Source organism: Pongo abelii, chromosome 15 (genome assembly GCF_028885655.2).
Source record: "Pongo abelii isolate AG06213 chromosome 15, NHGRI_mPonAbe1-v2.0_pri, whole genome shotgun sequence".
In the NCBI taxonomy this organism is placed as follows: Eukaryota; Metazoa; Chordata; class Mammalia; order Primates; family Hominidae; genus Pongo; species Pongo abelii.
Window position 1 is genome coordinate 71596789 of NC_072000.2, and position 27787 is coordinate 71624575.

Genomic DNA, 27787 nt, shown 5'->3' on the forward strand with positions numbered 1-27787 from the left:
TCATAAGAAGAGAGTTTTATTCAACATTATGGCATGGCCAGTGTAATTGTTCCAACAAAGGGAACCTACTTTGGTGCCCGAGGAAATGGCTGTTTGTGATGCTGGGGAAAAGTCAAGATGCTGACGCCTAATGGCTGTTCTAGCCTTTCCAGGTTTGTAACATGAAGATGGGGAAGGAAATGGCACCACTGCTGTTTGTAATCTGAGGAACTCTTCAGCATTCACTCTCCAAAGCAGTACAAAACTTACAAAGAAGTCAAAAGTCAACACACTCCCATTCTCCAGGAACTCCTGTCTGTGTCATCTGGTAGGAGGGAGGAATCCTAGTTCCCTCAGGTCCTTGTCATGTTAGCTTTTTGATAGCTTCAATCCACTCGGCTCGCTCAGCCTTGCTGCTGGCCTGAATGTAATAGTGTGTGTCATCCTTAGTAATCACTTTGAAGAGGTTTCCCTGGACATTCCCTTTAACCCCTAGGCAGAAAAAAGGGGGAAAAAAATCAGTGATTGAATAGCCATGTCTGCTTTCACCTTGAACCAGCAGAAAGTCAACTGAGACATGGACAAAAACATACAATGACGTATTTATTAAATAAAAGGTATACAGTTAGAGAATCCTATCAGATGAGGTCCCCTTTTCCTCCCATTCCCTGTCCCTCACCAGTGCCCTAAGTCCTGCCAATAGTTATGTCTGGATATTCCTGGAAGCCCTCTTGCCTGCTCCCTATGCTCAAGATGGTAGCATGCCATAGATCTACCAATTCATTTACATCAAAGAATCCAGTATGTTTATGTTAAAAGCAAGCATAGAATTTGGAGTTTGATCTCAAATCGTTTAACTTATTGGAACCCCAGTTTCCACAGCCGTAAGATGGGAATAATATCTTCTTACTATGGCTGGCTATTGTGAAATTAGTATTATGATACATATTAAGGTATGTTGTTAACCCTAAAGCATTGTGTAAGCCTCACCTATTATTTTTAGGCAGAAGCTTATGGGCCATCAGCACAGAAACTGAGGGGAAAGATTATTAACATAAGGATTACTTAGTTGTATTCTTAAAACGCCAAGAACATACCCTTTGTTCAATTCTGAAATTCACTTCAAAACTCACACCACTCTGTCTCATGGAGAAAGCCCTGCTCGGCTCCCAAAGCTGTCGTTTCATTAGTGGGACATTACTGAGGTGCAGGAGGGAGGCCCCTGAGATCTTCAGGCCAGGGCTGAAGTTGCACCTTACCAGTGGGAACGCCATTATCCTCCAGAGCAGACACGAGTGAACCACGAAGAGAAAACCCACCCACTGGCCTGTTCTCTTCCTGCAGAGGAAAGGAGACCCAATTAGGAATTTGTGAATGAACAAAAGGGAAGAGTTGCACTCCCCTTACAACTCAGGCCAGCTAAAGAAGTCAGTGCAAATCATTTGTAATAGGAGATGAAGCTGAACTTGGACATCACATGGCCAAAGCTGCATGCATCAGTAAGGAAGCTTGGGCCTCTTCATTTCACAGCCGGCAGCAGTAGTGCCCATCAATGTTGCAGTTACCAAGTCTCACAGACTTGCAAATCTGCTTTTCATTCCTGGAGATGTCTCAAACAGAGCCTCTGATCCAATATGCTACCCGGAAAAACATTCACTGGCTTCCTTAACCCTTGTGTGCATCTTACAAAGCAATCAGAAATATATATTTATAGTAATCATTTCTTTTTTTTTTTTTTTTTGAGACGGAGTCTCACTCTGCCTTCCAGGCTGGAGTGCAGAGGCACAATCTCGGCTCACTGCAACCTCTGCCTCCCAGGTTCAAGCGATTCTCCTGCCTCAGTCTCCCGAGGAACTGGGATTACAAGCACACGCTACCACACCTGGCGAATTTTGTATTTTTGGTAGAGGTGGGGGTTCATCACGTTGGCCAGGCTGGTCTCAAACTCCTGACCTCAAGTGATCTGCCCTCCTCAGCCTCCCAAAGTGCTGGGATTACAGACATGAGCCACTGCACCCAGCTATAGTAATCATTTCTGCAAAGTTGATAGATTCCTGCGCATAGGACATCGTTACACAAGTCTAGCATGTGCCTAGCATGAAACTTCGTGTGATACAAAACCGCGATTGGTGGTATCCCTGGATGATTCAGGGCAATTTTACACACCACGTGCTTCAGGCCCTAGAAGCCCTTCAATTAATCAATAGTCAACTTCATACTCCATGTTGGTCCCAGCAAGAGGTAGGGCAAAAAATAAAATGGTTAAATAAAATACTGGAAATATTTCTACTACTAAATGCCAACAGGAGGAAAGTTCAGAGAAGGAAGGGATCTGCCCCAGCCTGGAGGGTTCAAGGGCAGTCTCAGGGAGGACAGGAGACTTGAATTGGGCCTGGATAGGAGAGTAGGTCCCCGGGACAGGAGAGGGGCATTCAGCCTTAACAGGAGGAGGAGTGGGAGTAAAGTGCGGAACAAATTAATTGCAGAATGCCTTTGAGATGGTTCCTTATCTTGTACCTGCAGCCCAGAAATTTGGCAATTCTTTCATTTCCTTTGCACACTTGCTTTGAATAATCTCTTTTGCACTGTTTCCATCTATGTACGTATGTGAGCATTTGTGTGTGTGTACATATATATGTATATATGTATATTTACATGTATATGTATTTATAGATAGGTATGTATAGGCACGTATATGTGTATATATATTTTCTCAGTTTCCTATTTTAAAAGCCGAGACAGCAGACTCATCAGGGGCACAAAGAAAGTAAGTTAGGCTAGACCATGGTGAGAGTTAAATACAAAACTAAAGTGTTTTTTCATTTGTTTATTTTTTCCTTGCTTCAAACAGGATTTGAGGTAGCCAGGAAGGAAGGAGTTTGAACTCCATCCTGTAGCCAGGCCACCATGACCCACAGAGAGGTCAACTGGAGCTTTTTGGAAGCTCCTCCTGCCACATCCCTGCCTGGCCCTGGGCCCTCCTGTGGCCTAGCTGGGTCCAGGCGGGGGTTCCCGATTGAAGCTCGGTGAGGAAGGAACTGCCCACTCTTCACTGTTTCAACAAAAACTAATGAAAGTCATACATCACCCAAGACAAGGCTGAACAGCTAACTAAAGGGCCCTTTTTCTTTGCTTTTGACTGGAATTAGATCTACTCAGCATGTGGTAATATCTAGTATCAGAAACAGAAAAATGATTTTTTTTTTAATTTGCCATCAAAGTTTTTTAAAAAGCAAATTAGTAAATTATGGCTTAAATATTATATGGTGACAGAAACTTTTCAAAACATGGGTGGAGAAAAGTGGAGGGAGGCAGAATTAATGGGATCTTTGAATGGAAAGTGTGGAGAGGCTGGGAAGTGCCAGTAGGAGTCTCTGTCAGCCTACCTCATCCTCCCTACTCACAAAGGAGGCTTTGGGGAAGACCAAAAGATGCTTTTCCTCTGAAAATGATAAAGATGCCCTCCCATGGAAAAGTGGGGGATTAGGCATAGAAGAAACTGCTCAAGAAGCAGGCACCTATGTGATGACAGGGCAGAGCAGCTTGGACTGTGGAAGGAAAGGCATGGTGCAGCAGACGTTACAGCGGGTGCCAGGGGAAGGCAGGATGTCCAGCCAGCTTCCCGCTGTGCCAGCAGAGGAATGTCTAGGGGCATCACAACATGGGACCAGCATGGAGCCAGCATGCGCACTCACTTTGGAAGGGTCGTAGTAATGCAGGAAAGCTGGATCCTTCCTTAGAACAAAGCGACGCACCTTCCAGTTTTTCCTCTTGTGCCCCTGAGGCAAAGAAATGGTTCAAAGCTCATTGGTGATAGCTGCATGTCCCTCTCTCCTGCATCTATGCATGTAATGCCAAACCCCCAACAAGCCAGCCCGCTCCAATGGGACTACATTCTAAAACCAGTCCGCAGGAAACCTGAGGATAGCAATGACATGTCACAGACCTCCCTGCCAACACCCCCACTCAATGACACTGTAGCAAAAACGCCATCACCTTAAGTCAAGTTGGCAGAGCCAAAGAGTCCATGCAGAAGGAAAGGGGACACACAATACTCAGGGCATAAAGGAGGACAGGGAGGCAGCAGGTGTCAGCTGGGCTGGGAGCACACAGGCAAACTTGAACCCAAGGGCACCAGCTAAGGGCCAAGTCAGTCCAAAAACAAACCTTAAGCTACGGGTATATTTGTCAGTCTGCATGTGTGCCCACATGTACAGTAAAACCACTTTCACATTGTGCATTAGGGAAAAAAACAAGAAACCATCAATTATATGATAAAATCTAAATGTGTAAGAAGCTGACATGTGTGTGACTTTTTTTGGCCTCACTGACCAGGAGGGCTAAGGTTAGATCACAAACCTTAGCCCTCCTAGTCAGGAACACCCTCAGAGTCCCTCCCACACCCTCTTCAAGCTCCCTAGGGGCCTCTCTTCCTCCCCTCGGGAAGGACTCCTATCAGGCCCAGCAGAAGCAGGGCCCTGGCATAGACAGGCAGCAGTGGGGATGATATGAATCTAAGAGCAGATGAGGATCCTGATATGCAGGAAGCAGGTGACAGCAACAGCACATGATCCAAGTAACGATAGGAGTGGTGCCGAACCGTGTACGTGCCTTCTGTGCAGACACAAACATTCACATGGTATACAATATGTACACAAACACGAAGGCTGTGTAAAATGTCTGCTATACTTCCTGTGCCAAGGACAGGTGATTTTGTTCACAGAATACCCTTTTTGTTAGGCACAGGTAGGAATGCCGCAGGACATGGCTTGCCTCTGTTTCAACACAGCTGCTCTCCCAAACACGGTTTAGGAGTAGTGGCCACAGCCAGGCTTTGAACACTGAGCCTTCCAGTGGAGAATCTGATCTTCAACCTACCGACATGGTGGAGAAAATTGTTTTTAGCTCAGAAAGTGTATCAAGGGGGTGTGCAGAATCTCACAAGGGAAGGCAGAGACCCCAGGACGCCCCAAGGAACAGAAGGCCAGCAAATGCAAAACCTCAAGCCAGTCAGCAAAAGCCTCCAAGACAAATATGTGAAGCTGGGCAATTGTGTAGAAGTTGTTTTTCGATGTTGTGATAATTGTGTGTGTGTATAGTACATTTTTCCTGAACAGCCCTTGTGTCTGGTACGCATGTGTGTGTGAGTGTGGGCATATGCCTGTTCTTTGACTTGCTCCTGGTGGCTGGCGCTGGGCTCTTGCTTTCGTAGATTTTGCTGTAATTGGTGCCCTCCAGCAGCCTCAGCCCTTCCCTTCCCTTCCATTCTGGGCTCACTGCTCCCTCCCCTAAGCTTGAGAACTCTTCATCTCTCTTCCCTGCTCATAGCAGCCATACCTGCTTGGCCAGGTAGCCTTGTTTCACCACCGTGCCACTTAACTCCACAGTGCTCAGGCTAATTTCTTCCTTGGGGTTTATCTTCTTTTTGTAGCTCTCAGCCTAGGGGGAAGGAGGGAGCAAGGACTCTGCTATAGAAAAGACCCAGGCCCAGGCTATGGCGGCTGTCAGAGGGGAAAGGAAATTCCTCAGGACAGGAACCTCATTCTGCATCAGGATGAAGTCATCCCCCAAGCCCAAGGTCTCCTCCCATGACTGGGGGAGGAGGCCCCCACTCTGTTGTGTCTTCCTTAACTTCTGCCCTGGTGGCAAGAAGAACCCACTCCCCAACTTACAAAAGTATACAGGGCTGTGGAGTCATCCAGGAACTGCTCGGCCAGATCCCCAGAGCGAATGGCTCCCATGCTTCGGACACCCACAGGCCTGAGGAAGTTCTCCTCCATGAGCATGGAGGCCAGGGTCACCGCCTCCAGACGGCTGGCTGTGAAGCTGTTGGAGATGAGCCAGTCCACCAGGGAGGAGCCTGGCCAAGGGCAGCACCAGTCAGGCGATGGGTGATGGACCAGCGTCCTTGGGGTGTGTGGCCAATGACCTCGGCCCTCTGGGCAGTGTCAGGGCTCTACCCAAGAGCAGACTGAAGGCCACACCTGCTGCATAGAGCCATGGCTGCACACCCACACGTGGCCATCTCAGGCCAGCCTGTTGCCCAGCAGGCAGTTCTGACCTCAATACAGGGTGGTCAAGCACACAGCTGAGCCCTGCATCACCATGTCCCAGGTTGACTGCCCAGCCCGGCCCTGGGGGACAGGCTCACCGAGGAAGGTCTTTTTATAGGTGCTTCCCTGCTCCATGTTGGGGCTTGAACGGATTCCGGTGCTGCTATCGTGCATCTTGTCCACAATGCGACTACATGGAAGGGAAGGCAAAGGAGAGGGAACCCTAGTCACGCTGGCAGGTATAAGGGAGGGTCCTGAGTCACTGCTAAGGGTATAAAGCAAGAGGCAAATGGTGTGACACACATCACAAAGAAAAGGGGTGTAGGAAAGCAGCCTTTTGCATGGCAAGAGTGATGCCATCTTGAAGTGAAGCCGCCATGGTGATTGATTTTTTTGTTGTTTTTTTTTTGTTTTTTGAGACAGAGTCTCGCTCCGTCACCCAGGCTGGAGTGCAGTGGCGCGATCTCGGCTCACTGTGACCTCCGCCTCCCAGGTTCAAGTGATTCTCCTGCCTCAACCTCCGGAGCAGCTGGGATTACAGGCGTGTGCCACCACGCCCGGCTAATTTTTGTAGTTTTAGTAGAGACAGGGTTTCACCATGTTGACCAGGCTGGTCTCGAACTCCTGACCTCAAGTGATCCGCCTGTCTCGGCCTCCCAAAGTACTGGGATTACAGGTGTGAGCCACCGTGCCTGGCCTGATGATGGATGTTTGACTCCTGCATACCACGGTGTTCCCATAGCACAGCTCACCCACCATAAAGATGTTTATCTAACCTCCCCAGCGGTCACAGGTTTCACAAGAAAGTCTGAGGCACGACTAGCTGCACATTTTCCCAAAAAAGCTTGCTATATAAAGGATATTTTCTGGAGGACAAGTGTGGTGATTCACTGTCTCTAGGCCAGCAGGGACATCACTTCTGTTTGTAAGTCCCTATTAAATGCCTCTTTGTGAGAAACTGGATTTGTCAGCCTCTTTCTCCTGCCTCTCAGCTCCCCTTGCAGGTAGGTTTGTTTATACCTCCTCACCACAGAACGGGGTGTTCAGTTATGCATCAAAATTTGAGAGGCAGGATTTTCAGACATTTCTTTTCTTCCTCTTATCTAAATGTTCTTATATTTCTATGCCAGACACACACTGCTTTTGTAGTAAAACCAAAGAGGTGTGACTTTTAACATACAAACAAGAGTGTATGCTGGGCACAGTGGCTCACACCTGTCATCCCAGTGCTTTGGGATACTGAGGTGGGAGGATCACTTGAGCCCAGGAGGTCAAGGTTGCAGTGAGCTATGATCGAGCCACTGCACTCCAGCCTGGGCAACTGCGTGAGACCCTGTCCCCAAAAAAGAAAAACAAAAAAGCCCCAAGAGTGCACAGTAGCCCACGTGATTCTCTGTGATCCCCTGCATTAAGTCCAAATCCCCTCAGCTACTTTTTGAACTATCTTTAAACCCACCTGCCTACCCACCCTTATCTGCAGCTGATCCTCCCTGCACCCACCAGTGTTCAGCAGCTCCCTAGACCCATAGGAGGTGTACAGTCAAGATTACAGTGCCTGGTGGGGAGTTTTTGTAAGCCCAGGAATTGATTCATACATCTTTGATGGGTGTTAAAAGTTCTGTTGCCTGGGAGGTTGGTGGAGATTTGCTGTGGTTTGAATGTTTATCCCAAAACTCATGTTGAAAATCCCCAATGTTGCAATATTGAGAGGTGATGCCTTTAAGAGGTGATTGGGTCATGGGGGCTTTGCCCTTGTGAATGGATTAATCCATTCATGGATTAATGGGTTAAATGAGTTAATGAATTATCATGGGAATGGGACTCGAGGCTTTATAGGAGGAAGAGAGATTGAAGCAAGCATGTTAGCATGCTCAGCCCCCTCACTGTGTGATGCCCTGCACCGCCTCAGGACTCTGCAGAGAGCTCCCACCAGCAAGAAGGCCCTCACCAGATGCAGCCCCTCAACCTTGGACTTCCCAGCCTCTATAATGATAAGAAATAAATCCCTCCTTATCAGTTACCCAATTTCAGCTTTTCTGTTATAAGTAACAGAAAACAGACTAAGACGAGATTTTTGGGGGAGCTGTGACACAGCCCTGAGCACCCTGACTGAAATGGAATGGGGGTCTTGTGTCATGGAGGTGTGCAGAGGTGGCAAGAGCCACGACAGATCCCATAGGAATAGGGCAGCTAGGTAGGGCCACTCCCAAGCAGAGAAAATAATATACACAGGACAGGAACAGCTGAAGGCCCTGAAGCACCATGGTGGCACCAGCCAGGCTGTGCAGCAAGCTCAGAGCCCCCCCAAGGGGCAGGGTCCCCTGCCCACCAAACACAGGCAGGAGAGGCTGCCACAGAGCCCGGCAAGCGGGGCACTCACTGCAGGCTGATGTGCGGGGGCAGCTTGAAGGAGTTTCTCAGGCTGTGCAGCTGCTGGACCTTCCCCGGCTGCCCTGCATGAATAGCCCCGGTTATCTCAAAGGCCCAGGCATCCCGCTCCTCTCGAGAACAGGCCTCCAGGAAGTACTCTGTGGATGTTTGAGTCTTCAGCTTAATGAGGAGCTGTGGGAAGAGAGAGCTAGTCAGGCCAGCACTCAGGCAGAGCAAGAGGACGCCGGGCAGCAAAAATGATGGGGCCCCGGGAGAATCTAGGTGACAGTGACTGCCAAATGCCCGAGCCCTCGGCCACACGGCAGGTGGTCTTTAAAGATTCACTTGGACACCTCCAGTGACAGGAAGCTCACGGCCTCACACTGCAGCCTTTCCCTTGTGGACAAGGTAGTTACTGTAGGGCCTGCTTCCTGAACACACTAGTTCTGTTCTCTCTTCTAGAACCACACAGATGAAGACTCACCTCCTATGACAGCCCCTACACTGAAGAGGGAAATGCCCAGGCTTTAAAGTCAGACCCATCTGAACACAAACCACAGCTCTGCCACTTGGCTGTGGACTCTCGGGCACATTAGGAAATGACAGGATATTAATGCCTACCTCAAATGGACTGTTAGTCATGCTCCCTTCCATCCTCTTTCCTGTGTCTAAGCATCAAGTCTTTCACACATTTCTCATAGCATATAGTTTCAGCTCCTTCCCATCCAGGTCGCTTTGTTTTTTTTTTGTTTTGTTTTGTTTTGTTTTTTGTTTTTTTCTTGAGACGGAGTCTTGCTCTGTCGCCCAGGCTGGAGTACAATGGCGCAATCTCAGCTCACTGCAACCTCCGGCTCCCGGGTTCAAGCGATTCTCCCACCTCAGCCTCCGGAGCAGCTGGGATTACAGGCACCCGCCACCACACCTGGCTAATTGTTGTATTTTTAGTAGAGACGAGGTTTCACCATGTTGGCCAGGCTGGTCTCGAACTACTGACTTCAGGTGATCAGCCTGCCTTGGCCTCCCAAAGTGCTGGGATTACAGGCGTGAGCCACCGCGCCCGACCCCATCCAGGTCATTTTGTGCTAAGTGTTCTACACTTGATCAACATTCTCATAAATACGGTGCATGGAATGGAACACGCAGCTCCAGGAGAAGCCTGAGCCCACTGGCTGTGGGCAGCTGCAGGGCACTGTAGACTCACTCAGTGCTGTCAGAAGAGAATCTTTTTCATGTAGGCCACTTCTCTATCTTTTAAGTGCACATTTATGGTTTTTGTTTTCTTTTTTTATCAATTGTGGGATTGATAGGAGACTATCAGTCGGGTGGTAGGCTGGATCCATCACTTCGGTTGGAAAACAGAAGCATTTTATTTCATTCTGAATCTATTTTCCAAAGGATTCTCTCGGCTTATTATTTTGCTTACAAACTTAGTCAACGTCCCTCATCTAAACTAAATGGTGAATCAGACATGGCTGGGCCGGGTGCAGTGGCTCACGCCTGTAATCCCAACATTTTGGGAGGCCGAGGCAGGCGGATCATGAAGTCAGGAGTTCAAGACCAGCCTGGCCAATATGGTGAAACCCCACCTCTACTAAAAATACAAAAATTAGCCGGGCGTGGTGGTGGGCACCTATAGTCCCAGCTACTCAGGAGGCTGAGGCAGAAGAATCGCTTGAACCCGGGAGGCAGAGGTTGCAGTGAGCCGAGATCGCGCCACTGCGCTCTAATCTGGGTGACAGAGAGAGACTGTTTCCAAAAAAAAAAAGACATGACTGGCTTACGGTCCTAAAGAACACCACAGGCTGGGCTCAGTGGCTCACTCCTATAATCCCAACACTTTGGGAGGCAGAAGCCACACCCACCTCTCTCCATGTATTCTCTTCTTACTTTTACTCAAGACATTCTACCTGTCCAGAATGACTGCCTCTCTACTTGTTCCATCTTTGCCCACATCTCTATTCCTGAAGCATTGCCTGACCCAGCCTGAAATATCTTTTTCCTCTTCAGGGATAAAGGGTTTCTCTGCAGCTCCTGATAGCTGTGGCATCATTGGAATGACAAATGTTTTTCAATTAACCACTTGCTTTCCCAATAAAATGAACAACTCTATGAAGAAACAATCTTATCATTTTCTTCCTTGATTCCTCCATGCCTTGCAAATGTCTTCGCACATGATGGGCCCTTGATAAATAATTTATTGGGAGACTTTTTTTTGTTTTGAGGAGTCTCATTCTGTCATCCAGGCTGGAGTGCAGTGGCGTGATTTCGGCTCACTGCAAACTCCGCCTCCCAAGGTCAAGATCACTTGAGGTCAGGAGTTCAAGACCAGCCTGGCCAACATGGTGAAACCCCATCTCTACTAAAAATACAACAATTAGCTGGGCATGGTGCAAAATTGTGCCACTGAACTCCAGCCTGGGTGACAGAGTGAGACTCCATCTAAATAAAAACACACACACACACACCACGGAGCTACTCCTCCAGTAGCAGTAGCTTGGCAGTGAGCTCACCACCACTGTGGAAGAACAGAGTTCAGCCAGCTTCCTGAACCCATGCTGTCAGCCTGCAGTTCACCATTTCAATGAACAGAATTTTAGGACACACTATAAAATTCCACGTAAAATTCTGGCACTCTTTTTACACGTTCTCTAGTTTTAAAAAGTATGTGTGTATATATTTCATGATTAGTTCTTAGGGAATCTATTGGCTCCTCTTGATCTAGCCCAAGTACTCATGAACCAGGCAGGTGACAATTTGAGAATTTTATGTAGAATTTTTTTTTTTTTTTTTGAGTTAGGGTCTTGCTCTGCCTCCCAGGCTAGAGTGAAGTGGCATGGTCATAGCTCACTGCAGCCTTGAGCTCCTGGGCTCAAGCAATCCACTTGCCTCAGGCTCCCAAAGTGTTGAGATAATAGGCGTGAGCCACTGCACCTGGCCGTGTCTGGTCTTAAGATGCTAAAAGGAGGAGGATGCAGAGCCCATCTTTTCCCAGGCTCAGCATCCTCCAGTGGTCCTACAGCTACCCCAGCAGAAAGCTACCCCTGCCTGACTTCCCACTTTTAATCAGTGACACCTCCAAGCTTGCAATGGAAATGATGGAATGACATTTCATTTGTGCAGCCTCCTAGGCTGGAATGATGCTCGATGCCTCCTTTTCCCTTGCCCTCAACAGCCAGTCAGCCACCAAGTTCTGTTGACATTTCTTTCATAATGCTTTCTCCTGTTCATCCCTTCTTTTTGCCTTATTTCATGCCTAGATTATTTTAATAGCTCCTTTTGTTTTTTATTTGAGAAAAATTTGAAATTACAGAAGAGTACAGAGGTAAACATAACAAATGCCAGTAAACCCATCACCCAGAATGAACCATCATTAATATTTTCTTATACTTAGAAGATTCCTTAATTGACCTCATTTGTCTTCAGTATTTTTCTCTCCTGAACACGGCAAGCATAGGAGAGTCAAAGAAGAAAAACATAAGAAAGAAAATGGTAAGATTCCTTTTTATGGACCTAGAAATCTTATTAGTAACTGAATAAAACTAGTTCTTCCTTTTATTCTTTCTACACATTTTTTTTTTCAGAGACAGAGTCTCACTCTGTCACCCAGGCTACAGTGCAGTGGCACAATCATAGCTCACTGTAGTCTTGGACTCCTGGGTACAAGTGATCCTCCTGCCTCAGCCTCCAAAGTTGCTGGGACTACCAACACCTGCCAACACGCCCATCCAATTTTTCTTTTTTTTTAAGAGATGGGGTCTCACTATGTTGCCCAGGCAGGTCTTGAACTCCTGGGCTCAAGCTGTCTTTCCATCTTGGCCTTCTGAAATGCTGGCATTACAGGCGTGAGCCACTGTGCCAAGCCTACATTTTTGTTTTTCTGAGATGTAGTCTTGCTATGTTGCCTAGGCTGGTCTCAAACTCCTGGGCTTGAGTGATCCTCCCACCTCAGCCTCCTGAGCAGCTAGAATCACAGGTGTGTACCACCACACCCAGCCTTCATTTTGGTCTTTCTAAGAGAGTTTTCTTTTCTTTTTGAGACAGGGTCTCGCTCTGTCGCCCAGGCTGGAGTGTAATGGCATGATCTTGGCTCACTGCGACCTCCACCTCCTGGGTTCCAGCAATTCTCCTGCCTCAGCCTCTTGAGTAGCTGGGACTACAGACGCCCGCCACCCCGCCTGGCTAATTTTTGTGTTTTTAGTAGAGACGGGGTTTCACCATGTTGGCCAGGCTGGTCTTGAACTCCTGACCTCAGGTGATCTGCCAGCCTTGGCCTCCCAAAGTGCTGAGATTACAGGCGTGAGCCAATGTGCCTGGCCTCTAAGAGAGTTTTCATCAGACCATGCTCTTACTCAAAATTTTCAATGGCTCTCCATTACCTCCATCTGGCCCAAATCAAACGCTTATCACTCCTTTGGTGAACATTCCCCTTTGACCACACTGGAGGCCCTTCTCCCCAGAAGCCACACCCACCTCTCTGCATTCATTCTCTTCTTACTTTTACTCAAGACATTCTACCTGTCCAGAATGACTGCCTCTCTCCTTGTTCCATCTTTGCCCACATCTCTATCCCTGAAGCGTTGTCTGACCTAGCCTGAAATATCTTTTTCCTCTTCAGGGATAAAGGGTTTTCTGCAGCTCCTGATAGCTGTAGCAATCATGTGCAAATGTCTTGGCACATGATGGGCCCTTGATAAATAATTTATTGGGAGACTTTTTTTTTTTTTTGAGGAGTCTCATTCCGTCACCCAGGCTGGAGTGCAGTGGCATGATCTCGGCTCACTGCAAACTCTGCCTCCCAGGGTCAAGCGATTCTCCTGCCTCAGCCTCCCAAGTAGCTGGGATTACAGGCCGCTGTGACCACACTCAGCTAATTTTTGTATTTTTAGTAGAGATGGGGTTTCACCATGTTGGCCAGGCTGGTCTCAAACTTCTCACCTCAAGCAATCTGCCCATCTCGGCCTCCCAAAGTGTTGCGATTACAGGTGTGAGCCACCGCACCCAGCCTAGACTTTTTTAATAGTAGGGTTGAAGCCACCCCTTACTTCTGGAACACAGACCCCTCAGGGGATGAAAGCCATCGTAGTGAACCCCAAGATAGCAGTAATTACTCACATTTGTGTGGCGCCTGCCTCCCAGCCCATACAGTACCCTAATACCCTGTGACCGATAGCAGTCATTACTCACATTTGTGTGGCGCCTGCCTCCCAGCCCATACAGTACCCTAATACCCTGTGACCGATAGCAGTCATTACTCACATTTGTGTGGCGCCTGCCTCCCAGCCCATACAGTACCCTAATACCCTGTGACCGATAGCAGTCATTACTCACATTTGTGTGGCGCCTGCCTCCCAGCCCATACAGTACCCTAATACCCTGTGACCGATAGCAGTCATTACTCACATTTGTGTGGCGCCTGCCTCCCAGCCCATACAGTACCCTAATACCCTGTGACCGATAGCAGTCATTACTCACATTTGTGTGGCGCCTGCCTCCCAGCCCATACAGTACCCTAATACCCTGTGACCTTCATAGTCCTCACCACAACCATGTGAGACACTCAGGGGTAATTATTTCATCCCATTTTACAGATGAGGAACGAAGGCTCAGAGAGGTTTAGCTACTTGTCCAAGCTCACATACCTGGTACGTGGTGGAGCCAGGATTTGAATCCAAGTTTTTCAATTCTAACTCTGAGCTCTTCCTCCTACCCACACCACTTTCCCAAAGAGGCCAGAGGTGGGAAGGCTGTGGAACAGAGAGGAGCTGGACAGCAGGGGCCGTCACTTACCGGTCGGTTTTCATACTCCAGGCAGGGGCAGGTGATGGTGCAGCCATCCAGGAGGATCCGGCCCTTGGGAGGGGTCACTCTCCGACCCCCCTCAAGCTTGTAGTACACAAGCATGTTCTGCCGAAGGATGAACCATCGCGCCTTCCAGTTGTGGACAATGTGGCCCTATGGACAAATAAGAAAGCCCTGAGGTGAGGTGGTCAAGGGGAGGATATGGTGTTCAGGGAGGGGGTGTCTGGTGGCACAAGTAACCAGACTGTGCTGTGGAAATTACTCTCCAAGGAAGACAGCAGGATTTGTGTCTGGATCTCTTTTGAGTACATAGCAAAGACCTTTGGCACTGACCTTCTAGTTCCTATTTGGCCATTTCTGTGGTTATAAACCTTGAAAGAAACTACAAAGTAAAAAGAAGAGAAAAATCACTCACCTGAAATCCTACTGCTAGGAGACAGCTATTGCTAACACATTGTATTTCCTTCCAGTCTTTTTTCCTTTTAGTTTTTGCCTTCTGGTTTTTTTAAAAAATTAAGATTATTTTACATATGGTTTTATTTTCTAGTTTTTTTTTGTTTTTGTTCTTGTTTTATAGACAAGGTCTCAAAAGAGACAGGCAGGAGTACAGTGGCATGACCTCAGCTCACTGCAGCCTCCCTTTCCCGGACTCAAGTGATCCTCCCACCTCAGAAAGGGATCCTTTCTGATCCCTCAGCAGACATTTCCCCATCCACTGATCTTTCTAGAAATAGGCTCTCCATGTTCACCTGACTATTCTGCCCATTGGCTCTACCACCCACCTGAGAGCCACATAAACTACCCTTCTCTTTATTCCTGCTACCTGAGAACCACCTAAACTACCCTTCTCTTTATTCCTGCCACCTGAGAACCACCTAAACTACTTCCCAAGTGGCTGGGACTACAAGCGTGTGCCACCACACCCGGCTAATTTTTAAATTTTTTTGTAAAGACGAGGTCTCCCTATACTCCCTAGGCTGGTCTTGAAGAACTCCTGGGCTTCTGTGATCCTCTCACCTTGGCCTCCCAAAGTGCTAGGATTACATGTATGAGCCACCATGCCCGGTCCCTGTTTTGTTTGGCCTTGCTGAGCATCCTTTCATACCATTAAATTTCTGTAAAACACATTTTTAATGACGATTATGTGGATACATAGTTTACTTGCCAACTTCTATTGTTTGTAACTGAGGTTGTTCCATTTTTTCCACTGTTCTGTAATGAATATCCTTTCATGTAAATTTTGACCCACATCTGTTTTTTTTCCTTTGGATATATTCCTAGAAAGAATATTACTAGTCAAATGATGTGGGCAATATGAGGCCACTTATAGTCTCCCAGTGCTAAGGTCTCTGACAGTCTTACCTAGCCAGGTGTGGCAGGCATAAAGAGAAGGGTAGTTTAGCTGGTTCTCAGATGGCAGGAATAAAGAGAAGGGTAGTTTAGGTGGTTCTCACGTGGCAGGAATAAAGAGAAGGGTAGTTTAGGTGGTTCTCAGGTGGCAGGAATAAAGAGAAGGGTAGTTTAGGTGGTTCTCAGCTGGCAGGAATAAAGAGAAGGGTAGTTTAGGTGGCTGTCAGGTGGCAGGAATAAAGAGAAGGGTAGTTTAGTGGTTCTCAGGTGGCAGGAATAAAGAGAAGGGTAGTTTAGGTGGTTCTCAGCTGGCAGGAATAAAAAGAAGGGTAGTTTAGGTGGTTCTCAGGTGGCAGGAATAAAGAGAAGGGTAGCTTAGGTGGTTCTCAGGTGGCAGGAATAAAGAGAAGGGTGGTTTAGGTTGTTCTCAGGTGGCAGGAATAAAGACAAGGGTAGTTTATGTGGCTCTCAGGTGGGTGGTAGAGCCAATGGGCAGAATAGTCAGGTGAACGTGGAGAGCCTATTTCTAGAAAGATCAGTGGATGGGGAAATGTCTGCCGAGGGATCAGAAAGGAATGAGTTTAGTACACAGTCACAAAAGCACCTTCCTGGGATATTTCCAAAGCCGAGCTTAGGGCTAGGTTCTAACTGACAGAGGTGCTTTACCTGAATCAAAGTCCGTTGCCCCAACTCACTCATTTCCTTGCCTAGCACAGATTCATATCAAAGGCCCTTTTAGTTCTCAGTCTCTGGTGCTATAATTCTATTCCACACTCAGCACGTACTAAGAGCTGTTAGAGAGTCAAAAGTTGTAGAAGGAATCGTCTGCACCAAAGTTATTTGTGCATATAACTGAGCTTTGTGAACACTGACTTGAGCCCAAACAGAATTTACTGTGACAACTAAATAAGACTTATAACACAGCTAATCTGACAAGAGTTTATTAACATGTCCCAGTGTTATTATGCTACGTGATGATCACTCTGTTTCTATGAGAGGGTTCGTGCAGTCCAGTGGAATTGCACATTTTTGCTCTCTTCACTTTGTTCCTTACTTACATCCGCATGTAGTATGGGCATTGACACTTTTACCTGACACAAGCAGACATGTTTAAAGAAACAAAAAAGATGTCTTTGACTTCTCAGCTATTGGGGTTCTCTACTGCTCTGCACATAGCCCAGCCTCAGGTCCCCATTTCCTATGACCACCCCCCACCCCAACTGCAGGGGTCCTGGGGCAGCACTAGCAGGACTGGTCTGGGACATCTGGATGCTTCCGAATCCAAGGCAGTAAACTGCTGGCACCCAAGGCTGTAGATGGAAGGGAGTGGAGAATTAAGTTAACGGTATGTGGACTGGTGGGAGGTGGAGTAGAGGAGAGGGCAAAAGAATCTTAGGGCTGAGCTCGGTGGTTCATGCCTGTAATCCCGGCACTTCGGGAGGCCAAGGTAGGAGGATCACTTGAGACCAGGAGTTTGAGACTAGCCTGGGCAACATAGTGAAATGCCATCTCTACAAGAAAAAATTAAAAATTAGCTGGGCATGGTGGCACACATCTGCAGTCCCAGCTACTTGGGAGGCTGAGGAGGGACAATCATTTAAACCCAGGAGTTTGAGGCTATAGTGAGCTATGATCACAGCACAGCACTCCAACCTGGGTGACAGAGCAAGATTCTGCCTCTTAAAAAAAAATAATAATAATAGTATGGGATGAACTGTGTGCCTGTGTGCCTCCAAAATTCGTATGTTGAATGCCTAGCCCCAGTGCCTGAGACTGGGAATGTATTTGGAGATACATCCCCTTTAAAGAGGGAATTAAATTAAAATGGGGTCATTAGGATGGGCCTTAATCCAATCTGACTAGAGTATAAGAAAAGGAGATTTAGGTTGGCTGAGGTGGCTCAGGCCTGTAATCCCAGGAATTTGGGAGGCTGAGGCAGAAGGATTGCTTGAGCCCAGGAGTTTGAGGCCAGCCTCAGCAATATAGGGAGAACCCCATCTCTATTAATAAAAACAAATAAATAAATAAACAAATAAATAAAAATTAGCCAGGCGTGGTGGCACGTGCCTGTAGTCCGAGCTACTTGGGAGGCTGAGGTGGGAGGATTGCTGGGGCCCAGGAGGTTAATGCTACAGTGAACCAAGATCATGCCACTACACTGCAGCCTGGGCAACAGAGTGAGTCCCTGTCTCTAAAACAACAATAATAATAATTTTAAAAAGAAGAGGAGATTTGGACACACAGAGAGCTCACACAGAGGAAAGACCACTGAGGACACAGTGAGGAGGTGCCATCTGCAAGCCAAGGAGAGAGAGGCCTTAGAAGAAACCAAACTGCTGGTACCTTGATATTGGACTTCTAACATGCAGAACCATGAGAAATAAATCTCAGTTGTTTCAACCACCTCTTCTGTGATATTTAGTTATAGCAGCCCTCATAAACTAATATGATAGGGAAAGGAAGGAGACTAGTGATATAAGAGGAGAAAAATGCAACCAACAGATATTGGGCAGAAAATACAAATACAGGCCGGCGCAGTGGCTCACGGGTGTAATCCCAACATTTTGGGAGGCCGAGGTGGGTGGATCACCCAACTCCTGAGGTCAGGAGTTCGAGAGCAGTCTGGCCAACATGGTGAAACCCCGTCTCTGCTAAAAATATAAAAATTAGCTGGGCATGGTGGCATATGCCTGTAATCCCAGCTACTCAGGAGGCTGAGGCAGAAGAATCACTTGCACTCAGGAGGCGGAGTTTGCAGTGAGCCAAGATGACAGTGCCACTGCACTCCAGCCTGGGTGACAGAGGAAGAGTCCATCTCAAACAACAACAATAACAACAAAAATACAGAGATGTTATACTTTCCTGGACGAAATGTTACATTTCCGAGTCCCTTCCACTTAAGGAAGTTTCTGTCAATTCCATGCATGGGGCATTGATGTATTTTTTTACTTTAATTTTTTTTATTTTTAATTTTTGTGGGTACATAGTAAGTATATATACATGGGGTACATGAGATGTTTTGATACAGGCATACATTGCATAATAATCACATTATGGAGAATGGGGTATCCGTCCCCTCAAGCATTTATCCTTTGTGTTACAAACAATCTGATTATACTCTTTTAGTTATTTTAAAATGTACAATTAAGTTATTATTGACTATAGTCACCCTGTTGTGCTATTAAATAGTAGGTCTTTCTCATTCTTTCTAATTAATTTTTTTGTACCCATTAACCATTCCCACCTCCCCAGCAGCCCCTCACCCACCCTTCTCAGCCTCTGGTAACCATCCTTCTACTCTCTAAGTCCATGAGTACAGTTGTTTTGATTTTTAGAGCCGGCAAATAAGTGAGAACATGTGATATTTGTCTTTCTGTGCCTGGCTTATTTCATTTAACATAATAACCTCCAGTTCCATCCACATTGTTGCAAATGACAGGATCTCATTCTTTTTTATGGCTGAATAGTATTCCATTATATATACGTACCACATTTTCTTTATTCATTCATGTGTTGGAGGACACAGGTTGCTTCCAATCTTGGCTATTGTAAACAGTGCTGCAACAAACATGGGTGTGCAGATATCTCTTCAATATACTGATTTCCCTTCTTTTGGGTATATACCCAGCAGTGGAATTGCTGGATCACATGGTAGCTCTATTTATATTTTTTTTGAGGAACCTCTAAATTGTTCTGCATAGTGGTTGTACTAATTTACATTCTCACCAACAGTGTAGGAGGGTTCCCTTTTCTCCATATCCTCACCAGCATTTGTGTTTGCCTGTCTTTTGGATAAAAGCTATTTTAACTGGGGTGAGATGATATCCCATTGTAGTTTTGATTTGCATTTCCCTGATAATCAATGGTGTTGAGCACTTTTTCGTAGACCTTTTTGCCATTTGTATGTCCTTTCGAGAAATGTCTATTCAAATCTTTTGCCCATTTTGCATTGATGCATGTTTGGTGGTAGACAAACATGGGAAAACAAGAAATTTTGGCAAGGACAGTAGCAAAAGAGCAGATCGTTCTGATATCCAGACTCAGAGTCATCAGGGACAGGTGGCAAACAGAGTCAGCAGTGATGCTTCCAATAGAAACATCTTCCAACAGAAATGACACCAACCTAGTACTGTGGGTGTTTTTGTCTGACTGTATGGTCCCCGGCTCTATGGCATCCCAGCCAAATATTCTCTGTCCTGTCAAATATTCTCAAGTTTATATATGTCCTCCAAGAAATCCCTTCTGTTCAAAGTCACTAGAGTGGAATGTGTTGTGAGCAACTGAGAATCCTAACTGATAGCAAAGGATAGAAGTCTGAGGAGAAAAACTGATGACAAAAGATGTACTATGTAGACAAGAAATTCAAAGAAGCTGGTGGCCCTCATGAAAATGTTCAAATCCTTTGACCCAATAATACCACTTTAGGGATCTCTGTTAAGTAAATAATCTAGAATATGAGGCTGGGTGCAGTGGCTCACGCCTATAATCCCAGCACTTTGGGAGGCCAAGGAGAGAGGATCGCCTGAGCCCAGGAGTTCAAGACCAGTCTGGGCATTATAGTGAGAAGTCATTTCTACAAAAAAATAAAAAATTAGCTGGGTGTGGTGGCACACTCCTGTAGTCTCAGCCAACTCAAGAGGCTGAGGTGAGAGGATCACTTGAGCCTGGGAAGTCAAGGCTGTAACAAGCTGTGATTGCGCTACCACACTCTAGCCTGGGCAACACAGTGAGACTGCCAAAAAAATTTTTGAAAGAAAATAATATAGATTATAGAAAAGGTTTTATGTATTGACACTTATAGGAACACTGCTTATAATAATGAAAAAATGAAAAATAATCTAAATGTATATGATAACAACATAGTGCCTGGTGTAGCTGCAGTGCAAGAATTCTAATCCTAAGAGATGGTAGGCCACTGGCACAGCCTTCAAGGTCAGACTCCACAGTCTAAAGCACCAAGAATAGGTGGCAATGTCTTTGACATGAGCAAAGCACTTTTACTCATATTACTTCATACGATACCTAAAAAAACTCTAGTAGCCACATGCAGCTGTAGTCTCAGCTACTCAGGAGGCTGAGGCAGGAGGATTGCCCACGCCTAAAAGTTCAAGTCCAGCCTGGGCAACATAGTGAGACCCTGTCTCAAAAACAAAACTAAACAACAAACCTCTAGTAGTAGTATTTTAGAAAATACTTCTAAATATGTAAAATTTCGAGTTGGGTGTGGTGATTCACACCTGTAATCCCAGCACTTTGGGATGCTAAGATGGGAGAATCACTTAAGCCTAGGACTTCAAGACCAGCTTGGACAACATAGCAAGACCTAGTCTCTACAAATAATAAAAAAAATTAGTCAGGTGTGGTGACATGCACCTGTGGTCCCAGCCACTCAGGAGGCTGAGGTGGCAGGGTCATTTGAGCCTGGGTGGTCAAGGCTGCAGTAAGCTATGATCACACCAATGAACTCCATCCTGGGCAACAGAGTGAGATCCCATCTCAGAAAAAATATATATAGTACGTAAGTATTTCTAATACTTAAGTATTTCTTGTAGTTTAGAAAATTTCTGGAGGGATACCCCAGAAATGTAAACAATGGTCACCTCTAAGGAGTAAGAGTGGATACAGAGTAATAAGAATGGTGGCCAGGTGCGGTGGCTCACACCTGTAATCCCAGAACTTTGGGAGGCCAAAGTAGGTGGGTCACCTGAGGTCAGAAGTTCAAGACCACCGTGGCCAACATGGCGAAACCCCGTCTCTACTAAAAATACAAAATTAGCCAGGTGTGGTGGCAGGCGCCTGTAATCCCAGCTACTCAGGAGGCTGAGGCAGGAGAATTGCTTGAATCCTGGAAGTGGAGGTTGCAGTGAGCCAAGATTGAGCTCCAGCCTGGGCGACAGAGTGAGAGTCCACCTCAAAAAAAAAAAAAAAAAAAAAGAATAGAAACTTATTTTAATTTTCATTTCCTTGAGTACTGTTTTAGTTTGTTTACTAATACGAACATACTATTTTTATCATGAAAAAATGAATTTAAATTTAAATACACAAAAATCCTGATGAGATGATTAGGGAAATCATTCATTCATTCATTTAATAATCAATGATTAATAATATGGCACCAAGGCAAAGATGAACAAGACTCTGTCCTAATCCAGTGGGGAAGACAGACACCTACCCCACCCAGTATAAAAAGTTCCAGGACAGATGACTGGCGTGGCCTCAGTGATCCCCTCCTTCTGGTGTTCACACCCTTGCATAGTCCCTTTCCACATTTTACTAGAGTTGGTGTGTATGGCAAATGGCAGAGTGATGGTATCCCAATTCTGACATTAGGTTATAAAGGTCTTCTGAGGCTTCTTATTGGCATTCTCTCTCTTTCTCCCTCTGCCTCTCTCTCTCCCTCTCTCTGATTATTTGCTGTGACAAAAGCTAGCTGCCATAGCCTAAGCAGCCCGATTGACAGGTGAGGAGCCGAGGCCTCCAGCCAACAGCCATGTAGGTGAGCTCAGAATTGGACCCTACAGCCAGTCAAGCCTTCAAGTGACTGTCACTCTTGGCTGCAGCCTCATGAGAGACCCTGAGCCAGTCTTGAAGCTACGCTGTTACTGGATATCTGACCGTCAGAAACAGTGAGATGACAAATCTTGTTGTTTTAAGATGCTTGGCCAGGTGCGGTGGCTCACACCTGTAATCCCAGCACTTTGGTAGGCTGTGGGCGGGTAGATCACTTAAAATCAGGAGTTTGAGACCAACCTGGCCAACATGGTGAAACCCCGTCTCTACTAAAAATTCAAAAATTAGCTGGGCGTGGTGGTGGGTACCTGTAGTCCCAGCTACTCAGGAGGCTGAGGCACAAGAATCACTTGAACCCAGGAGGAGGAGGTTGCCAATAACACAATGGTATGCTGAAGAAGAACCCAGGCCTCCCTCTACCTGGACACTTGTCCCTGGGCAGAGAGTAGCCTCTCTCTTAGGTTTCTTGTCTGTAATCAGCTGGCTAGAGCCAGAGGCCAGCTGAAGCAGAGGGTGCTTGGAGTTCCCTGGATCCCTTTTGGAGGGAAGGACGAGGGGCCCATAAGCTGGAATGGCACCTCAGGGATGGGCTTACGAGACACAGAATGTCACAGCTGGAGAGACCCTAGGAAAAAGGCTCCTCTATTCCTTAACCTTATTACTATTACTTTTTTTGAGACGGAGTCTCGCACTGTCGCCCGGGCTGGAGTGCAGTGGCACGATCTCAGCTCACTGCAACCTCCACCTCCTGGATTCAAGCAATTCTCCTGCCTCAGCCTCCCGAGTAGCTGGGATTAGAGGCACCCGCCACCACACCTGGCTAATTTTTTGTATTTTTAGTAGAGATGGGGTTTCACTACGTTGGCCAGGCTGGTCTCGAACTCCTGACCTCGTGATCTGCCCGCCTCGGCCTCCTAAAATGCTGGGATTACAGGCATGAGCCACCATGCCCGGCCCCTAACCTTATTTTTTTAAATTAAAAAAAAAAAATGTTTTCAAGGCAGGGTCTCATTTGGTTGCCGAGGCTGGAGTGCAGTGGCATGATCATAGCTCACTGCAGCCTCAAACCCCTGGGCTCAAGCAATTCTCCCACCTCAGCCTCCCAAGCAGCTGGGACTACAAGCGCGTACCACCATGACTGGCTAATTATTTTATTTTTTGTAGAGATGAGGTCTCATTTTGTTGCCTAGGCTGCTCTCGAACTCCTGGCCTCAAGCAATCCTCCCACTTTGGCCTCCCACATTGTTGGGATTACAAGTGTGAGCCACCACACCCAGCAGACCCCTAACTTTAAAGATAAGGAAACAGAGGCACAGAAAGGTCTTGCCCAAGGCTCTATAACCCTGAGAAAAGCAGAGATGCCAGCTGGGCCCAGTGGTGTGTACTTGTAATCCCAGCTACTTGGGAGGCTGAGCCAGGAAGTTCGCTTGAGCGCAAGAGCTCAACATTGCAATGCACTATGATCATGCCTGTGAACAGTCCCTGTGCTCCAGCCTGGGTACCATAGTGAGACACTGTCTCTTGAAAATAAAATAAAATAGAGGGCCGGGCATGGTGGCTCACGCCTGTAATCCCAGCACTTTGGGAGGCCAGGTGGGTGGATCACCTGAGGTCGGGAGTTCAAGACCAGCCTGACCAACACGGAGAAACCCTGTCTCTACTAAAAACACAAAATTAACCGGGCGTGGTGGCACATGCCTGTGATCCCAGCTACTCAGGAGGCTGAGGCATGAGAATCACTTGAACCTGGGAGGCAGAGGTTGCAGTGAGCCGAGATTGCACCATTGCACTCCAGCCTGGGCAACAAGAGCAAAACTCGGTCTCAAAATAAATAAATAAAATAAAATAAAAAAAGAAAAACAAAGATGGGATGGTACTTGCTATGGGTTGAATTGTATTTCCCCAAAAAAGATATGTTGAAGTCCTAACCTCTGGACCTGTAAGTGTGATGTTATTTGGAAACAGGGTCTTTGCAGATGTAATCAAGTTAAAATGAAGTCACCCTAGACTAGAATGGGCACTAATCCAATATGACTGGTGTCCTTATAGGAAGAGGAAAATTTGGTTACTAAGAGACACATAGGGAGAGGGTGGTCACGTGACAACAGAGACAGTGGTTGCAGTGAAGTATTTAGAAGCCAGGGAATGCCAAGGGTTGCCTGCAAACACCAGAAGCTAGGAAGGATCCTCCTCCACAAGTTTCAGAGGCAGCATGGCCCTGGCAACACCTTGATTTTGCACCTCTAGCCTCCAGAACTCCTTCTGGTCTTTTTCTTCTACGCATATATTTTCTTTACTCATACATTTTATCACTTTACTCTTTGGATTTTAATACTATAAACATATTCAACATCTGCATAACCATAATTTAATTAGTCATTTGGTGGGGACAGACAGGTAGTTTTCAGTTTTTTCACCACATAAATGATCCTTTATTGGCCAGGCGCCTATAATCCCAGCACTTAGAGAGGCTAAGGTGGGAGGATCGCTTGAGCCCAGGAGTTCAAGACCAGCCTGGGCAACATGGTGAGACCTTGTCGCTATAAAAAAAAAATAAATAAATAAATAAAAAAGCAAAAAACGAAACATTAGCTGGGTGTGGTAACATGTACCTGTAGTCCCAGCTACTAGGGAGGCTGAGGCAGAAGGATTGCTTGAGCCTGGGAGGCCAAGGCTGCAGTGAGCCTTGCTGATGCCACTGTACTCCAGCCTGGGCAACAGAGTGAGACTCTCTCTAAACAAAATAATAAATAACAGGGGGGTGTGGTGACTCACACCTCTAATCTCAGCACTCTGGGAGGCTGAGGCCGGGGGATCACTTGAGCCAGGAGTTTGAGACCAGCCTGGGCAACAGAGTGAGACCTCATCTCTACAAAAATACAAAATAAAATAAAAATAACTCTTTGTTATAAAGCTTTTACAGAGCTTTATAACAAAGGATAGAGCCCTACACATAAAATCTCTAGGCCAGAGCATGTTCACATTGCAATGTTATTTACAATATGAGCCCGGCAGGAATGCCTGGCAGTGCTTCTGCCTCTTCTCCCAGGAAAAGCACTCCTGCTCATGGCTCATCCCCCACTTCCCTCCCCCCACTCCCCTGACAGCCAGGCCCAGTGAGCTCCCTGCATTTTGCCTGGAACTCTGCTTCTTTCTCATCTGGGCGGGATTAAGAGCCAACTCTATCATGTCCCTGCCTGTCTCTGGCTTCGCTTTCACCGGTGATGACTGCTCTGCATTCCGGCTTCCAACGCAGGCCCTGCCCCACCTCTGAGCTCTTAACTCTCCTAAGACTATGGAATACCCCTGCCACAGCCTGCAACTTCTCCAGTGGACATAGGGAATGCTATTGCCATCTAAGAGGAAAGGGGATACGGAGGGTTGAAAAAGTTGGGATTACTCAGCAGACTGGGACCACAGCAGGGTTCTGGGGCCCTATCCTTCACCCTGCAGGGAGGGGTGTGACTTCTGCTTGCCTCAGAGTCAGGCTCCATCCCAGTCTTTGGGTTTGGCTGGAATGAGCTCTAGGTATTTCAGCCAAGCCCCGTTTTTTTCCAAGGGCTTATGGGGACCAGATCTGTTAACTCTCCTCATTTTCTGCACCCTGGATTCCCTAACCAAGCCACCCAGAAGAGAAGTCTCATTCTTCTCCTGGCGATATCCTGGGAGCTCTGTGGATCTGCCCTTAGCCCTCCTCTGACTCTCGGCGTGGTGGGGGTGATAGGGAATGATGGGAGGTAACCCCCAGGAACAGGAGAAGGCCCTCAAAACTCCCAAAGCTCTATCAGAAGGATCTGTCTCCATGTTAACTCCATCCCTCCACAGGCCCTACCAGGGCCCAGCTATCAACAGTGCCAACCAAAAGCCCCGTGCCCAGCTCTCACTCTCCCTCCCACCTCCCAAGCCGCAGTTAAATGTGAGATTAGGACGACGGAAGCTCCCCATGTGTAGTCTCTCTGAGGTGCAGCCACCTCCACATGCTGCGAGAAACCAGCCTATCAGTTCAGCCACAGTGGCAAGTGGGCGTGGCGCTTTGTACTGCTCTATCCAGTCTGACCCTTGATCTGGCATCAGCTTCTACCCTCTTTGCTTACTGTTTACAGCAAACAGCCACCGCTCTCCTGTATCAAATAACGTGCAACATCATGTGGACACATTTTGTGGGGAAGATGAAAGTGATCTGAGACTTTAGGGCTGATCCAGCCACCCAGGGAGGCAATGAAAGGAAGGGCCCCTCATCCCTCTTCATTCCCCTCCCAAAGCTGAAAACTCAGTAGAAGAACCAGAAAGCTCAGCCCTGGATTTATATGTCTCTTTGCTATGCCATCATAGCAGTATAAATGGTTAGTGCTAATGTCACTGTTCAAATCACGCTCTGTGTGGTGGCTCACGCCTGTTATCCCAGCACCTTGGGAGGCTAAGGTGGGCAGATCACTTAAACCCGGGAGTTCAAGACCTGCCTGGGAAACATGGCAAAACCCTGTCTCCACAAAAAAATACAAAAATTAGCTGGGTGTAGTAGTGGACACCTATAGTCCCAGCTACTCGGGAAGCTGAGGTGAGAGGATCACCTGAGCCTGGGAAGTTGAGGCTGTGGTGAGCCAGGATTGTGCCCCTGCACTCCAGCCTGGGTGACCCCATCTCAAAAAAAAAAAAAAAAAAAAAGGTCAAATCAGGAAAAAATTTTGAAATAACAAACTTCCTTTTGCAGCTGCTCTTTTGTTCATCTTCTACCGTAATCCCAGGCACCAAGTTTTTGTTTGCACTCCTGTTTGCCCTGGGCCACCTGGGGTGTGGGGAAGGACTGAGGAGGGAAGGTCAGAACATGCAGTTCCTGTCCCAGCTATTACTGGCTCTGGAGCTCTGGGCAAGCTACTTCATCTTTCTGGTCCTCAGTTTCCCCATCTGTAATAGAGTGATGTCAGTACCCACCGTGTATGGCACTGGGGAGGCAGGAAAAGGTTTGGGTCAACCTGAGTGGGTCTGATCCCGATCCTGGCTCCACCACCCACTGCCTTCACCACCCAGATCAAGTTCCCTAACTCCTCTGGGCTTCGTTTTCCCGCTTGATGAAACGAGGGCAGTTAGGTACCACTGACCCCGCAGGGCTGCTGGGAGGATGACATGAGACAATGTCCAGGGCTGGCCAACAGTAAGTGCTTAAGACACATAGTAGCATTCCTCCTTCTTCACAGGTTGTAAATTACAGAGCACGCCTATATTATCTTAGTAAATTTTATTTAAATATCATACCATTCATAATATTTTAACAAGTTTTAATGAAGACACACGCTTCAGTACCCCTGCCCCGACTCCATACTGCGCTAACCAAGTGGGATTCTCCTCCTTGCCTGTGCGCGGAGCCACCGCTCACCCCGCGTCTCCTCGGACATGCAGCTCTGCCCATCAGGGCCACAGGCAGCCCGGTCCCACCATGGGGGTTGGGGATGGGAACCAGAGCATGCCCGTTCCGGCGCGCGCGTCTGGCCCCGCTCTAGGGAGCCGCGTCGGCGGGGCCCCACCCGGGCAATGTCCCGAGGCTCGACGCGCACTCACCCTCTTGACCAGGAAGCCCTCCTTGAGCACGCCGTTCTCCATGTCGCCGCCCGCACGCCAGGGCCACCCCAGGTGCGCCTTCCCCGCGCCTCGCGCTTCTCGGCACCCGCGCAGCCCGCGCAGTCCGCGCAGTCCGCGCCCACGGCGCCCAGGAAGCAGCTCCGACGCGG

At 47.3% G+C, this 27787-nt stretch overlaps 1 protein-coding gene across 1 annotated transcript; it reads right to left on the reverse strand.

Moving 5' to 3' along the window:
• On the reverse strand, positions 1-27787 carry PLEK2 (pleckstrin 2). Its single transcript, XM_002824859.4, has 9 exons — positions 27618-27787; positions 14190-14354; positions 8413-8594; positions 6131-6222; positions 5652-5839; positions 5317-5418; positions 3675-3758; positions 1239-1317; positions 1-471 (listed from the first exon to the last, which is right to left on the reverse strand). Exons 1-9 carry the CDS (start codon positions 27657-27659, stop codon positions 344-346), a joined length of 1062 nt encoding a protein of 353 aa, XP_002824905.2. The 5' UTR covers positions 27660-27787; the 3' UTR covers positions 1-343.